Consider the following 17,934-nt stretch of genomic DNA (forward strand, 5'->3'; position numbering starts at 1 on the left):
TAGTAAAAAGGTTCCATACTTTAATGACCTACAATGATAAAGTCCATAATCTGATGTGATACTTAACTAAAACATGTCACTGGTGGGGATTTTAAAGTCATTTATTCATAAAATGCTTCCACAAGAAATTTTAGAGCAAGAGCAAGCAAAAACAAGGTGTAATAGTTTATCATCTGATAAACAGTTAATAAATGTCAATTGTTTTCTGATTTACTATACTGCAATTGATCACAAAAGTAATCAATTGCTACGAGTAACAGCCTCAAGCGGAGTTGCTGTTATTGTTGACTTCTTTGAGCATATTTTGCCCAGCAACTTTTACGGGATGACTCACCCAAGGCGCCTGTTACGCATGACAAAAAGAGGGGGGGTGAAAAAAAAAATCAAAGAATAAGGTGGAGCAAGCAGATGGTGCATTTCACATAAAAAGGTGTTTGTTGCGGAGGAGCTGAGTATTTGAGATCGGGGGAAAGGGCCACATGTTGTCACAAATCCAGACCATGCAGAGCTCCAGTCTGCTGAGCGGAGCGCTCATCTGCGCGCTGCTGCTGCTCTCCAGTGGCACTGCCGGGGCGCAGGGACTTCTGGACGCAGAGTCCGAGGAGGAGCTGAGCCCCAGAGCACTACGGGATTTCTACCCAAAAGGACCAAACCTGACCAGTGAGAAGCAGCTGGTGAGTAACTCCAAATGCAAAAATATTCAGAATCTTGCTTGAAATTCTACTGTTTTTCCTCAAGACTCCTGCACCGAGACTCTAGTTTGAGCCAAACTAAAATAATAATAAAAAAAAGTTTAAAGTATAAAAATATGGAATTCTGTATTTGTGCTTTTGCAAAACAAAAATATTTTTGACTGCTATTTTTATTTATTTATGAAATTATAACATGAATGACTTTGCAACTTGACTTTCTGTTTAACCTCAGCTTGGCGCTCTCCAAGAAGTTCTTGAAAAGCTGCAGGCAAAGCGACTTCCTTCATGGGAAAAGAAATTTGGCCAAGTCCCAACGGTAGATGCAAAATAACACCTCTAAAATTTAGCAAAACTTTTGTATTTGTTTATTTGTAAATGTAATCAAACTTTTTTTTCCCCCTCTCGCCTCAGTGTGATGTTGGAGAGCAGTGCGCGGTGAGGAAAGGCGCACGAATCGGGAAGATGTGCGACTGTCCCCGGGGAGCTTTCTGCAACTTCTTCCTGCTGAAGTGCTTATGAGCCTCTCCGGATCTGAATGTAGCTTTGAAAAAACAGGAGCAAAATGAAGAGGAAATTCACTCTGAATCACTTTGTTATTAGGCTCAGATTTTTCTTAACTGCACAGCTCAGCGCAGCTAGTGACTCTAAAATTACAAAGAACTGTAGAAGTTTTATTATTAAGAGTAAAACATTTCACATCATTCTACAGAAAGCATCACTGTTAGGTTCTCAAGAGGATGGTGGTGTTGTAGTTTCTGTAAATAAATATTCAGATCCACTTTAACATCAATAAATTCACCTGAGGGACCATAAACACACTGTAAAGTAAAACCAGCAATATTATGGGAACATATATCCTTCATCTGCTGTGTTTTAAACTTGTTTTGTTTCAGTCAAATGTCTTGTGTTTGTCTCATGATAATAAACAGTGAATCCTGTTGTTTTGTAAAGCAGAGCAGTGGCTGTATTCTTTCAGAATCTTAGAGAACAATCAGAATTCCTGGTGTCGGAATCAGTGAATGACTAGTAATGTGCAGAAGGTGGTGTTGAGTCTCCAGGTCAGAAAAATGAAATAAAATATCAGAGGAGGGTTCAAAATTAAATCCAGTTCTGCCTTAGAGGAAGCAGATAGGAGCCAGAGAGTATCAGTCAGGCTGTCACCGAGCCAGAGTCTCTGAACCTATACTTTCATTTCCACTGGGGACAGCTGTAGGCTGATGACGACAGTTATTTGGAAAAGTCTCAAATAAAACACAGAAAAACAAGCTATATTCGATCTGTGGTTAATTAAAATTATTCATCCCTGCCAAGTCAGTACTTTGTAGAATCACAGTGTGCTTCTATTACAGCCAAAAGTCTGTTTCAGTATGTTTCTTGTAGTTTTCTACATGACATTGAAACATTTCTTAATTTTTCTTTTCAAAGCAGCTTAAATTTCTCCACATTAGAAAGAGAGAGCATCTGTAAGCAGCAGTTATTTTCATCTGGATCTAGGTTTGGATTTCCCCCCCACTTTTAGTCTTGATATAGTCAGAATTTACAAAGTTTTTTTTCCCTCCAGGATTACCTTGTGTTTAACTTTAATCTATCTTCCCATCATATTTGTTCCTGATGAAGAAAGCATCACAACAGCATGATGTTATAACATTGTGGACATAGCTCAGTTCTTATCTAATGCAAGCACCTTTACCTTAAATTTGACATTAGGCTTGAAGCAAACTTAAAACACCCACCAATGTCTTTGTAGACACTTATACACTGATGTACAGAATTTGATATGAATGCACAAGGCAGATAGAGTTACGTTCATCTGTGGGAGCATTCCCCGTCCCACCAGACTCTTTAGTTGTGTTTTATTGTCTCTAATGTCTTCATATAAACTATATTAAACAAATCTGGACTCTAATGCCTAAAAAGATAGCTTTTAAAGAGGCTAGATTGGATTTTAATCAGGGGTTAATACAATTAATGTTTGGGAAACTTTAATGCATGAAATCTCCAAAAATTGCAATAAAGTTAGTTATTTAAACCTAAAAGGATGTGCAAATATTCAAGGAGTATGAACACTTTGTAAGACGCTTCAACTGAAAGGAGGTAAAGGTAAACTGACAGTATAATGATGATGGTTGTCTGTGGAAATGAAATATGGATGTGGAAATATTACGATGAAACCTCAGCTTCATCGTAATATGAGCTCAGATAAGCCTCATCCTTCGGGGGATCTTTTTCAGCTCATTGTGTTTTTGGAATCACTGTGTTTCAAAAAAGAAAGGAAATCATTTGTATCTCGGAGTAATTTTAACTCTAAAAAAGTCAGAAATCCTTAAAAGACTGCCCTTAGGAATTCATTCTTGGACTACTGGTATTGTTCTTTCTTTATCACAGTAATTATCATTCCAAAATACAGTAAATAATAGAATTTATTGACATTGATTAATATACAATTTTGAAGCTCAGATCCCAGCAGAAGATCTAAAGCTGAGTTTTACTGATGATGATATATTTAGGATACATCTTACCCCAAGGGTCTGGATACTGGTGGTACTCTGGAAAATTAAGAAATAACGGAGCTGCATGAAGTCAAAGTGGAGATGCAGCTTGGTTGGAAGGCTGACAGAACCATGAATGAGGCAGCTTAGAAGGGAGAGCCTTGGATACTTATTGGTATTATAAAGAGAAAATTTGGCATTAAAAGAAGCAAGTAAAGTTCAATAGATTATTCAAGAAAGATTATACATCTACACTCAAAGTTTCTGCTAAGCTCTATTAGCATAGGTATTTCATATATTTAATTAAGCATTTGGAGACAACTCTGTGACAATATAACATGAAACAGCCCAACATTTTACCAGAGCAGCACTGAGCCCTTGAATTTAAGCTGAAAATGATCTGCTGTTACACTGAAAATATGTGCAAAACCAGAAAAAAATGAAAAAACAAAAACTCTTCATGTACCAAGAAGAAATAAGAGCTAATTTAAGACTCCTGAAAAGTAAGTCCTGCCATTTCCTATTAAGTTTTTTTATATATCTATTTTCAATTTCTTATCTTTTTTCTTATGTTAACAGTGTGACACACAAAATGTTGTATATTTTACTATGTTAAGCATGAATTGATTCTATATTAACATTGATAAAAGCCATTCATATGTCATGTAAAACTACATTAAACACATCAGATACTGTTTTGGAGAATGTTCTACTGTTCTCTATGCGCTTTATGTGTTTTTAATGGCAGCCAGCATCAGCAGAGGGAGCCTGATTAATTAAAAGCTGCAGCTGTTCTAATCACACTCACCTTGCTCTACTCCCCAAAACCTCTGACGAGCCAAGCCACACCCTGGCTTCAAACCTTAATCTCTATTTATAGTGTTGGCTCCAAAACCGCTGAACCGCAGCTGATTTTTCAAACAGTAGAGGAGAATAACAAACATTAAACCAACAGAGCATCAGTTCAGTGTTGATGCTGGCTGCACTCCTAACTATGTTTATCTGACTGACACAGAAAAGTGCAATGCTTCAGATAAAATATACCAAATGTTTCCGTTCAACAGCATTTAGAAAGCATTTGACATTTCCTAAGTTTAAACAGCAAAACAATGTATTTATTGGGATTTTATGGCAACATGTTTAAGGGGTAAGCAACATTTACAACATATATTAAATAACATTTGTTTAAAGATGCATTACCATCATGAAAATTCCAAAAGACATAGCTAATGGATTATAAGACTTTTTTTTTATTCTGGCTAAAAGCTACAATTCTGAGTCTATTTTCCATTTAAGAATAAAGATCATAAAATATTTTCAAGAGGTGCCTGAAATATTCTCTTCAGTAAATTAAGGGACCTAGCTAAATTATTATTTTATTACTGTTATATTTTTAACCTTGCTCTACCCTTTATCCTTTTACCTAATAGAGATTCCAGCTTTATTACCCTCATAATTCTTCACAATTCTAAATGCAGCTGTAACCAACCTCCTTAAAAACACAACTGATTAGTCAATGTGTAAATATACAGTAGAAGGGTGTCTAGAATAGAGCTGTCATTGAAATAAAGCCATGCATAGTCCTGCATGTTCTTTACAACAGGGGAAAACAGCAAACAGATGGAAGGAAGACATTGTTTTGGTCAGATTAGACAACTTTTCAACTTCTTAAAACGCGTACCAACTGCTTCATATGAGAGAGAACTAATAGTTAACATCAGCAAGAGTTGACCGCAATGTTATGAAAATGAATACGCAATTTAGGAAAATTAGGAAAACAGAGGTAAAAAATTTATGCTGGGATGAATAAAAGCAACATTTTTTAAAAGAGAAATATAGAGAAAAAAAGGGTCAGAATAAGTGGAAAATAACAGAAATAAAGAGATGAAAAAGTAAAAATTCACAAGAACAGAACAACATTTTTTACAACAGATCATTTTTTGATGATCTGTGAATCTTCTAACAGGGTTTCTTAAAACTTCAGGAACCACTATTGTACTTGTTTAAGATGTTTTTCTACTATAAATCAAGAAAATAGGATAAAGCAAATAGGTGGTTTGAGAGCGGCGTGAAGGAAGCCATCTATATTAGGGAAGAAAAACTAACTTTAAACAGAGGGGCTGGCTTTCAAAAACGTACAATGCAGCTATTGAGTTAATCCCTTCCCGCTATCTTTGCAGCCCCACCGCCTGTACAGGAGAGTTGAGAACCTCATCTAATAAGCCAGGCCAAAAATCCCCTTTAACGACCGACCTTTCAGACACTTAGGGCCGGATTTATCAAGATCCAATTTTGCGTGCAATAATTTGCGCTCGCAAACTGGAATTTTGCGCGAGGGGCTGAACCATGGTTTGCGGGTGATTTAACAAGAGCGATTGCGTAACTGGCGGCAGGTGCAAAACTGTTGGAGACGCCCTATTTAAATGATGTTTTTGCGCGTTTGGTGGTTTGCGGCAAAGTAGTTTGTAGTTTGTGCAAACTACTGCATTAAAGCTGAAGTCTGTAAGTTTTTAAAAATCACTTTTTTGTCATATTGGCTAAAACTGTCCCTATGCCCAGACAGCAGTACATGTGATATGTAACCTGTGAAAAAAACTGCTCCAATTGGTCCCCCATACTGCCTGTATTTCAATCTGGAAAGAATAATTCGGGACGAGCCAAAACAACCAATCACAGCCAGAGGAGCGTCTGATGGAGTGTCAATCACAGCTCACACACGCTGAATCCCGCCCCCCCCCCCCTCAACGCTTAACCTGCCGCAGCGCCCGGCTGACGCAGTCAGGAGGACGCGCGTGGAAGTCATGGCGGAGCAACAGCCACCAGCGAAAGAGAAACTGCCCTTACTGCCCCTGCCGACGACTGCTTACACGGCAAACCGGTATAACCAGCATCTAGCTGCTTGGAGGTGAGTGTTATCGCTCTTACCGGTTCACACTCCATGCCGCGTACGCTGCTTGGACGCTTCTAGTCGCATGCGGTAGCAGCGCAGGTGCTGTGAGAGGGGTGGAGCTTGGAGGTGGGGCATGAGTGAAGCAGAGAGGGTGGGGGAGTGGCGTGAAACCTGTTTTTCTTCAAATTTTCAGTCGAAGTCTGCTCTCTTCTCAATGTTACAGACTGCAGCTTTAAGAAATTTTAATCTTACAGTGACACCCCCACCCCCTCCAAAAAATTATATATATATATATATATATATATATATATATATATATATATATATATATATATATATATATATATATATATATATATATATATATATATATATATATATATATATATATATATATATATAAACTTTGGCAACCTTTATTCCCTAAGGTGGTATGTGGCTGAATTTCTACTTCACTGCAGTAAAAAAAACAAAAACAGGTGTTTTGTATTGGCCTGTAGAAAAATGCACATACCAAATGGCTCACAAGAAGTGACTGTGGATGAGATTATTGCGCGTATTCATCCCTGCAGCATTGGCATGTTGCTCCACAGGCGCAGAGGTCGGGGTTCTCCGGTAGTCAGGGCGACATGGCATTTAGAACGTTGTACAGCACTTCTGAAAAACGAGATAGGGAGATCCCAGATGCAAAAAAGTGCAATGTTGCAAGGAGTTTTGTGATATCCGGGGTATTGCGTGAGTCCTCCTTGTGCCTTGCTCCAAATCCATTCGGAGTTCCCCCAACAGCTCCAAAATGTCAATGCTGGATAAACGATATGTTTTGATGATCATTTCCTCCTTCATTGCAAAAATATTCACACGGAGTGAAAAAATGCGTTCTCTGCGTCTCCTTGCTTCATTTCCATGTCTCCTTCTTGCGACAATAACCGCTGCCATGTGTGCGCAATTACGCATACAGACCATTTGCACCTTCTTTTGAAACGTGTTAAATATAGAGTCAGATACCGTTAGCAAAATTGCTTTCAGGTTTGATAAATCACTTTGCAAGTGCTAAATTAATATATTTACATGTTCTCCTCCCACAAGACGCACTTTTGCGTGTAAACGCCCCATATTGCATATTCATTGCAGAAAAGGTACTAAATGGATAAGAGGCGCTATTTAGCACGTTTTAAAGACCAAATCCTTTTAGCACGCTGTTGATAGATCAGTTTGTACATTTTTTAGCGTGCGCAGTGAAATAGCTCACGTTTTTATACACGCAAACCCTTTGATAGATCCGGCCCTTAGATAGGTATGGGGTATTGCACTCTAACAAAAGAAGCCAATTGACCCCCACTCCAAACGGGTGGACCCCTTCGTCTGTTCCAATTTGCATGTTTTCAAAACATAAACAAAGCTTTTTTGGGCTACCGTATAAAACCTCAAACTCAACACTGTTCCTTTTGAATTGAAAAAGCAGCCCGGATGGGAAGCTAAACGTCTTCAAACTTGGAAACTAGGTCCAGTGGATTGTTTTTAATTTTTTTGGAATGACAATAACCTAGATGACTGAGAACCTTCACCAGCATGTCTTTCTACTCCAGTACACCTGAATTTAATGACTGCATGACCTTCTCAGCAGTCATTAATCACAAATTCATTTGAGTTTGGAGGCAGAAAACACGTAAGAAATGCAGGATACTGAGTTTAATGTTTAGAGTTATAATGAAGTGGCCACGGGTCCATATGAACATTTTCAATCTGTGGCCAGGTTTTAAAAAGCAGGGGTAGAAACAAAAGCAAACAATCTGAAATGAACTGCATGAACAAAAATTTAAGATTGGGGTCCCCATTAGTCAGGACCTGGTTGAAAACAAGTGGTTTTCATCCACCCAGCTCGGTACCCCTTTGCTGAAGAATAAGCAGCTACATTAATGTAAATGCTCACATCCGATGGATAAAGGAGAACTTTAGACGTCTTTCTTTCCTTTTCTGGGAAGATGCTATTAGCTAATCAGCCAGCAACACATTAGGGTTATGGTTAGATTCCCAAAAATATTTTATAGGTATAATTGCATAAATTAAGCACTTTCACAATAAGATCAAAATGTCAAAACTTATAAACACTCTGCAGCAAGTGCTTTGATAGTTGTTTCAGTTTTGGCTCACGTCACCAGGGGTACTTATACTCCAGATTGAAGACTTTGCCTTCTTTATATGTCTCTAACCTTGACTGATTTAAAAGAAAAAAGAAAAAGAAATTCTTTGAAAATCAGCTTTATTGTCATTGATTGTAAAACAACTTTATTTTTACAATATATTCTTTAGGTTTTTTCACATAAAGAAACTCAACTGCTTCTCCAGAACAACAGAACCCCTGATGCATTGTAATGGCTAAAAATGAGACACTAACAATGTCACAGTCGGCCAGTTTACTGAAAACCCTGAAGCTGAAACAGCTCAAGGAAATTCAACCATCACTAATTTCATTATTTACACTTAGTTAAACATGTCTAAATGCTTCATGGAAAAGTAAGGCCTTCATTGCTTCAATATTCTGTTTCCCCCAATCTGATCTTCACAATCAAGTCGACGTGCATCAAAAACAGCTGAATCATTATAATTTGGATATTTGCCATTTTTGCCCCCAAACATGGCTGTCCTCAACACTTTTAACTAGCAGCATATGAGACACTATGACTCATTAAAAGCTGTTGGTGTTTTAAGATTTATCTTTTTTTATGTGCCAATAATGATGTCTAATGAGGCATTACAAAGTGTTCCAAGAACATTTCCCATCTTCTGCTCATTAAATTTGTCCTAAACACTAGGCCAATGAGATGGACGTTTCATCTCATATGATCACATAACTTTAAACTTATAAGTTAGATGAAGACATAATGAAATCTATAAATAACTCACAAATTAATCTTTAAAATGTACACATACTGTTTAAGGTGAAACAGTCACATATAAGGAAATAAGGAGCTCTTATATAGGAATGATTCACTAACAGTCTCTACTGTTGCCAGGCTGTAAATTGGACTGTTTGTCTTCCTTCTTGAAAAGCAATATTTTCAGGTGACAGAGAGGCTTTTCTCTTAATTCCTATGAGAATTACACCGGATTCGTTCAGAGATTGCTCTGGCAACAAATGTTTTTGTGCTGCACACAGAAAAAACCTGCTGCATATCAGATGTTTGCACGTCATACTTTTACCTGTCCAAGAATCCTTGCTTTAACATGGCGAAGTTTGAGTACCTAAATTATGTAAGAGGGGATGAAGACTAAGTTTCAGCCCCTGATATGTAGTTATACATTTTAAAAAACCTGTTCCACTTTCTATCTCCTCTGTATCGCTGTAAAATACTACAGAGGACAAACATTTCATTAATTCCCATTCACAAGTTAATGATTTGTTGATGGGGTTGCTAGTTCCCTACGTACTGCCTTAGACAACATAAATAAAAACTTTAAAAATAGAAACCTTGCTCCCCAGTTTCATGCAGGGCTTGCACTTTGAGGCAAAATGCTATGATAGTAGGGATAAATGGCACTCTACATGCCCACAGGAATCCTACCTAGTCTGGAAAACAGTTTAATGCTGTATAAAATGATCCTTCGTAAATCAAGAGCAGCATATTTCTCTTCATCAATAGAGGAGGATAACATATAATCCTAGATTTCTTTTTAATACAGTTGCCAAACTTCCCCAGAGCCATAGCTCTGTTGAACTGTCCATCCCACCTGCTCTTAGCAATAAATAAGATTGATTCTATTAAAAATAAGATCATTAGCACTCCTCTAACTATAATTATCTGTGGAAGGTGAGGCAGCATCTGAGGTAGCCTTAGAATCTGAACCGGGTTTAGACTGCTTTGATCCATTTGAACTTTCAAAGTTAGTAAAACTATTATCTTCATCTAAGCCTTCTATTTATGTTAGATCCAGTTCCAACCATGTTCAGGCAGGCAGACATTTAATTTACAATAGTGTTTATTGATAACAAGTTCAATCTGCGACCCAGCATCTAGGACAAAAAAGAATGGAATCTATGTAGAGGGCAAGACTCAGGTTACTGACCACATAAATCTGACGGAGGACAATTACGAGCATGTGAGTCACTAACCTGGTTTTAAAGTTCAATCAGAGGCCAGAGGAGGGAGTGGAATCCAGCTGAATTATTTCCCACAGCAGGCGGCGGATGCCCATCAGAGAATTCCAGGAGCTGATGCCAAGAAGGCTACTGAACTGGCTAACAAGCAGAAGCAAGCAGACGAAGGAAAGCAGAAGTTTCCAAAAAGCCAAAGCCGGTGTCAATGAGGTAAACAGGAGTCCAGGCCAGAACATCAGAGATTCAAAGAGGTACTGTAGGGAAATCCAAGCCCGATGATAAATCTTGCTCCAGGGTTACCTGTGGATTTCCACAGGGATCAGTGCTGGGGCCAATTCTCTTTACTATATGCTCCACTTGGTCAAATTATTAGGAAGCATGAGATTGATTCCCATGGTTATGCTAATGATACTCCGCTATATCTGTCTATAAATCCAGATGAAGCTAACCCATTACATAGATTACAGGCATGTCTTGAAGACATAGAAAACCCTCTTAACCCTTAACTTTCTGCTTCTGAATGCAGTGTCTCTGAAAAAGGAGCCTATTAGTCAATGTCATGGTCTTGGTTCTTTTGTTGTTTACTTTGCTCCTTGTTTTCTAGTTTTATTGGTTCAATTCCAGTTTTGTTGTAATTTCTAGATTTATGTTAGTTCTCATGTTTTTCTGTTGTATATCTCCCATCCTCGTTTCTCTTCATTGGCTTCCTGTTAAATCAAGAATAGAATTTAAAATCCTCCTTCTCATATATAAAGCCTTAAATGGCCAAGCTCCATCTTATATCAGAGATGTGATTGTTCCTAACAGAGCACTTCTCTCAACCTACAGGTTTACTAATGGTTCCATCATGTGTGAGTCCATGTTACCTCTAAGCTGCATGACTGCATAATTGCGCACTGCTCGCGTATTCTCAGCACTCAAGAAAATCTATGCAGTGCATAAAATAAAATCCAACAAACTGTAAATCAATTGGACCAATACTTTTTTTACAGTATCATTTGGAATTTTTAAATGTATTTAAAATATGTATTTGGATGAATATGTTCAAAAAAACAGGAGAGTACTTCAGCACATCACATAGCGCCACAGGCGGCTGCGCTCTACCCCTTCTATTCATTCGGCTAGCTAATCCTGATCGTTCAATTCTATTTCGAGAGCGAGATCATCTGTGGTAGTAGCACTAGACATCTTCCAGGCATGTGAGTAAAACTAGCAGCAGTTCAGCGGACAGGATGAATGAATGGTAGCCTGCGCGCGCGGATGACGTGGGGCCAATGTAAGAAAACCGGTGTTCCCCTTTAAAGCACATATTTGGACAACCATTGGAGAAGTAAAAAGGACACGTGAAAAAATTAAGTCAGATTTTGTCATTTTCTAATGACATTTAAGACTTCTTATTTATCCATATTAATCATGAAATGTTATATAACTTCTATAGTAGAAATGCTAAAAACTATGTATTCAAATAGTTTACAGACAAAGAGATACATGAATTTATACTCTATCACAAGCTTCAGCACACATTTATTTATAAAAAAGGGGAATGTTTTAATGTGGACAAAACATTTTGTCTGAAATGTATAACATCTCATTTCTTCCAAAGCAGAACCCTCGCCATGGCCAAAGCATGCATCTCACATATATCAAATCTTGTGAAAAACAAGTTTTTTTTATTAGGTTTTAGAGGGCCAAATCACTTGAACTAAAAGTAAACTAATGGAAACTTGTGCTGTAATCTCTTATTCTTTTAACAAGCCATGTATCATGCTTTGATCCAGGGTTCATAACCAGTTTTGTGGTTGCAGCGTGCACATTTATTGAAAACTAAACCGAAGTGAGCAGCGTCTAAGGACGGAACCTCTGCAGGAGGAGACAACAGGCTAATGACCACATCTTTCTGAGGGTGGATGATAATGAACATGTGAGTCACTAACCTGGTCGTATAGTCTAGTCCGAATCCAGAGGGTGAGGTTGATTCTAGCCCGTCAGCTTCCTACGCGTGTTCCAGACACTGGTGGTTTGAGGACAGGCAGGAGATCCCGACCGAGCAGACGAAGGTAGGCAAGATAATCCAGAGGGTAAGCAAAGTCAAATGTTTCAGATGTTGGTGACATGCTCCGTTGTCAGAGCCAGGAGGTCAGAGGTACAGAGAGGTGCCGGGGGAGAATTCAGAAAAGAGTCTGTTCACATTTCCAGGTACGGTGCACAAACAGGCAGGGATCTGGCAGAAATCAGAAGACAAGTCAGACAAACAGATCAGAAAGTAACAGGCAGGCTCAGAGGTCAAGAGGCAGAAAGAGTCAGGATCAGGCAGTCAGAACACAGGTACGTTAGAATAACCCTCATCAATCAGCTCGAAAATAATCTTGCACTGATGACTGGTCAGAGGGCTGGTTAGATAGAGACTAAAACAGGTGGATCAGATAAGCGGGATTGAGAACTGGGCAGAGCTAAGCAGGTGAGAGAAATTAGTAATCCGACTAGACGTCAGTGCTGAGATCATGAAACTTTGTTTATATTATTGAGATTGGCCTGTTTTTCTGCTTATTCCTGTTTCTCTAAGACTAACTGTATGAGCTCTCTTTCATCTGGCTTGGAACTCATCTACTGCATATACAGATACAGATAGGTTTGTTTATCTAAAGAAAAACTGTAGAATTTGCATAGAAATATAACATAATAAATGGGAAGACATTTTTCATGTTTTTCTGCATTCGCTATGTGAGCTCTACACCTGGAAAATGTAAATGCCTGATAATTAATGATAAAACCATATATCTTTCTGCTTAAACCAAGTGCATTTGCAAATAAAAGAGTTAAAAATAAATCTGTGCTCTAAGAACATTATTTGCCCCTCCCACACACGTTGAGGTCATCAAGACAATCCTGATGGGAACAAACCATGTCAAGGGTTGAAATGACCATCTGTGGACATCTAATTTAATCACAAACATCCTGCAGGCATTACAGAACAGCTCCTTGTGGATATTGTAGCTTTTGTAGTCATGTAACCAATTAATTTATAAAGAGACAAGTAGTGTAATCATGTTACATTATTTAAAATAAGTAGGCATTTCTGCAGGTGAAGCATATTTAAAAACATAGAGATATAAATTACTGCCAAAATATTCCTGAAAATGAATATTCTCAATGCTAAAATTGCAGACAATATAGCATTACGGGTTATTTTTCCAACTTTCTCTTCAAAAGGGATAAAAAATGTACCACGTCAAGACCATATTAGTTTCTTGTCATTTTTTGGAAGGGAAATAAAACCATATTTTTTTTTTTTTTTTTTTTTAGAATTATTAGTTTTTTGTAGGAGAAAGTGATGAAGAGTGTGAAAAATCTTAATCCTTATATCTGTACAGTCTATATTTATCTTCAAACTGGAATGCACAAAACTGAATGAACAAGTTAACAGCTCAAATGTTGAAAACTTTCTTTGTGGCTGGCTGGGGAAAAGAGTGTTTATCTTATTTTCTTAGTGCAATACTTTTTTCCTGACAGCAAGGATTCGTTATTGATTCTCAGGAGAATTACAGCTGATTCCAATAGAGATTGTATATACGGACAAGAGAGTTTCTCCCCACCCACGTCGGGTCTCCTCTAACCTGCGGCGATTGCCTATCAGGGAGGACGTTTGTCTGTGTTTGATAATTCGACAGAATGACAGATGGCGATGTTGACAGAACCAGGAAGAGGCTGACGGAGAGAAAGAGACACACAATGATTGAGAGAGTGATTGATGGAGACACAAAGCAGGAGACAAACGATTCAGTCTGAAATAGAGAGCTCTCTCTGTGAATGATGCTGGCTGGCAAGTGCTCGATATATTAACAGTCGGCAATGCTTCTGGCAGGGAGGCTGATTTATAACATCTTAACACATGTAAACATGCTGAATTTGATTTAGTGATTTTTTTTCCCCCTTGTGCCATTCATTAATGTATGTTTCATTGTAACTGTTAAATTTGATTTAAACTAAAATCCAAAGGAGTTTGTTTGCTGGACCAGGTGCATGGGCACACCTACTTACATCATATCTGTCTTTTTAATTTTCATAGCACTTGCAGAAAAAGGTCTTACATTGATTTGCTGACAGTTTATGACAATTATTACCAATCATCTCAATAATACTTCCAGAGAGTATTCACAGAAGGCCACATTTTCCACATTTAGTTGTGTTACAACCCTATTCTATTTATTTAATGGTTGTACATTAATCTCTCTCGTTGAAAGGCTACACACCATACCACAATATGACAATATGAAAAATGTTTTGGGGAAATTGTTGCCAATTTATTTAAGACGGGAAACTGAAAAATCCCCTTTACCAAAGTATTCACAGTCTTTACCATGAAGCTCAACATTGAGATGAAGTCCATGTTAAGAGGTTTTCATGGCTTAAATGGAGTATACTTGTAGTTCATTCAGATAACTGGACATGATTAGGAAAGGTGCACCGCTGTCAATATAGGGTTCAGTAGTTAAGGAAGAATATCAAAGCACAAACACCAAGCAGGAAGTCAGAGGGATACTGACCTCTGAGAGAGGATTGCCTAAAGGCAGGAATCTTGGGGAGGAACCAGAAACATTTATGTTGCTTTAAAGGTCCCAGTGAGCACAGTGGTCCCATCAGTCATGAATTGAAAAGTTTGGTACCACTAAGACTCTTTTTGGTGAACAAGTTATTTTGGAGGTTAAATTGGCTTCAAGTTAGAGGATTATTTTGATGAATAAGGAAAAAAGGGTTTTCGCAGTCCAGCAGTGTTTGTGACATGCAGCTACTTCAGAAAGAGATGCAGCGAAGATGCAGGAAGATTCATCTGTATGTATGTGATTAAGTATAAAGAAAAAATGCTTGCTTTTGAAATTCCAACACAGTTTAGAAATAATCTCTTAAAGCAAAGTATAGATGCTTACATGTCCGTTAAAAAAGACGCCAATATTGATATAAAAAAGACATGTTTTCCATGCAATTAGTTCCAGTGTAAGTCTGTGTAAAGTGAAAAAATCACCCATGCGGCTGAAAATAAGGGCAAGATGTATCTGATTCTGATAGCCCAGCACTGCTGGTAACACACAGCTACAGTAAAAAGTATATCCAAAGATCAGCAATCCTCTACATTTATATATATATAAAAAATACTGTCCAATTTTTTAATACCAAGATTATTAGTTTTTTACAGTTTGAGTGAAAAATAGATGCTTGCATGCAGGTGAAAGGGTAAACATAACTGTCAATCAGCTCCAGAACGCCTTTAAAAAAAATGAGAAAACATTGCTCAGTCTTTCCTGCTTGTTTTTGGTGGAAGATTATATTAAGACTAAAAAGTGTGAAAATGGGGTATGAAGTTGATTGTGCTCCTATATTTATTTAGTACGATTTGTTTTGTGAATCAGAAGATTAAGTGAATTTAGCCAATATAAAGATATGAAAATACTGCAACTAAAACCATTTTTACAGTGCATAAATAAATATATATATAAAAATAATGAGTGGACTAAGATGCAATGAGTTACATGAAATAAATGTATTAGCATACTTGAGCACTAATTAGGCCGTTGTAGAAGAACATGTTAAGCTGCATTTCCTTCTTCAAAGGAGCTGACTCATCCACAGCACGCATATTAAACGTAGAGGACAGTTTATTCAATTCAAGCAGAAGACAGTTCAGTTCAGAATTGTTGTCATTTCTTCTTCTAGACTTTTCCTTAGAACTATGTTAAATCAGAAGGTTTATAAAGTTAAATCTCTAAGACTAAAACTCATTTTTCTGGTTAAATTTGATTTTTTTTCGAAGCTTAAGTCAAACAGGTATCCCATTCTTTTTTTTTTTTTTTTTCTCCTAATTTCAGGCTTGGAAAAAAACCTGCATACTTGGACTTAAAAAAAAAAAAAAGAATCCTTGAATCCAATCACTTAGACTGTCATGGAGAGATGATGTCAGATTTTACATATAAAGTATAATGTATGCAAGCACTGATGTGTTTGCATTCATCATTATGGATGTTTGACCTCTCCTCACATTTTCTGCTTTCAGCCTGACATTTAAGCCTAATGGATACATTTTGATCAAGGTCACTCCAGGGACTTAATGTGACCTTACTTTATAAAAAAAGTTTTGCTGCAATAATTTCCCCCTTAGAACATTTAGCTGTGGTCATTTTCATATATTCTATCAAACCTAACAGACAAGGTTTAAAGGATCGTTAGGAAAAAACAAATTAGAATGACCAACTTTAATGCAGAACATCAGTTTCATTCCACAAAGTGAAACCTCAGCTACAAGCCAAACTCATCCTAAAGGGAAGTCTTAAGTTTGAACTTAACAAATGTTGATCTTTTTTAGAACAATGACAAGAAACTTCCTACTTGAAGTGAGATTTACACTTAAATTTTTTACACTTAATTACTTAATTACATTACACTTTCACAATTACAGAGCAACGAAATTAACTCTCTGCATGTAGCCCATCCCCTTGGGGAGCAGTGGGCTGCCATTGTGCAGCACCTGGGGAGCAATGTGGGGTTAAGGGTCTTTGCTCAGGGAGCCTTAGGGGAGCAGTCTAAGAACCTCTGGATGCCAAGCTCTATGCCCCAAACCACTAGGCCACCACTCCCCTTAAACTTAAAACTTAGGAACATTGTGCCAGCTGTAAACCCAGGTGGAGGCATTGTCATGCTGTAGGCTGTTGTGCTGCCCCTTAATTGGACAGCACAACAACCTACAGCATGATCTTGCCTCTAAATCAGCTGCAAGGTTATTGAAGCTTGGACATTGCAAATAGACAGTGGTGGCAGCTATGGAAACAGGAGGAGACAAACAGAAAACTGTGTGATTTGATCATCATTATATACCAGAGATAATACATGAGGTCCACAAGAGCGGAAATAATTTTGAGCTCATATGTGAATAAAGAGAAATAGTAAAAATAAGTAAGAAAAGCAAGAAAATTTGCACTTATCTTTTTATTAAACCACACAGTAAGGTTTGAAATAGCCAGTCAATATAAGAAAAAATTAGAATAATAAAAATTTGACACAAATATGTTGCACTGTTCCCAACAGCTTAAAAAAAATAAAAAAAATTCTTGTGTACAACTTGAACATGCAAACATTATTTTTAGACTGAGAATTTGAACATGTCCAAACTTTATTTGAACACTGCCGCTCTCTAGTGGTTAATCTACAAACTTAACATCGACTCCCATTAATATTTATACTTATTCAACCTTTACCTTCTAAACGCTTTATAAACAAAACCAAAAAAACTACAAAAACAATGTGTTTTATATGTTTTATAAGTAAGACCAACACCATTGTAAAGTGTGATAAAAAAGTTTTATTTCTTAAATGGAAAGAAAATATAAGCAAAATCGTATTTGCATTTTCTCTATCTTGGCTTGTCCCATACACATAGTGGCATCTTTCCACTCTACCATATTCATATGTTCACTAATTAGGTGTCTTCCACCTAATTAGGTGTCTTCCTAATTTTTTGGGATGAGTATCAAAGTAAAGGGATCTGAGTGCCATTGTTTTTAGATTTTGATTTGTAAAAACTTTGCCCATCATTGTCCATCAATTTCACATATATGGGTAACTTTATGACACATAGGTCTGCAGCCTGTGGAAAGATTCTATAAATCTGCATTCAGAGTTCAGATCAGTGCAACATCATAGAAATAAAGAGCCACTCTCTGAACTACAAATGCGCCACAACACAACAACATCGGAAGTGACAAGCAGATCTCATTCAAC

General features: G+C 37.4%; 1 protein-coding gene across 1 annotated transcript; it reads left to right on the forward strand.

The window, feature by feature from the left end:
• The first annotated feature begins 407 nt into the window (after positions 1 to 407).
• On the forward strand, positions 408 to 1,642 carry LOC119798841 (cocaine- and amphetamine-regulated transcript protein). Its single transcript, XM_038308486.1, has 3 exons — positions 408 to 674; positions 925 to 1,008; positions 1,104 to 1,642. The coding sequence occupies exons 1-3, from the start codon at positions 480 to 482 to the stop codon at positions 1,209 to 1,211; spliced, it is 387 nt and encodes a 128-aa protein (XP_038164414.1). The 5' UTR covers positions 408 to 479; the 3' UTR covers positions 1,212 to 1,642.
• The last annotated feature ends 16,292 nt before the right edge of the window (positions 1,643 to 17,934 follow it).

Source organism: Cyprinodon tularosa, unplaced genomic scaffold (genome assembly GCF_016077235.1).
Source record: "Cyprinodon tularosa strain WSP-4 unplaced genomic scaffold, ASM1607723v1 ctg638, whole genome shotgun sequence".
NCBI lineage: Eukaryota > Metazoa > Chordata > Actinopteri > Cyprinodontiformes > Cyprinodontidae > Cyprinodon > Cyprinodon tularosa.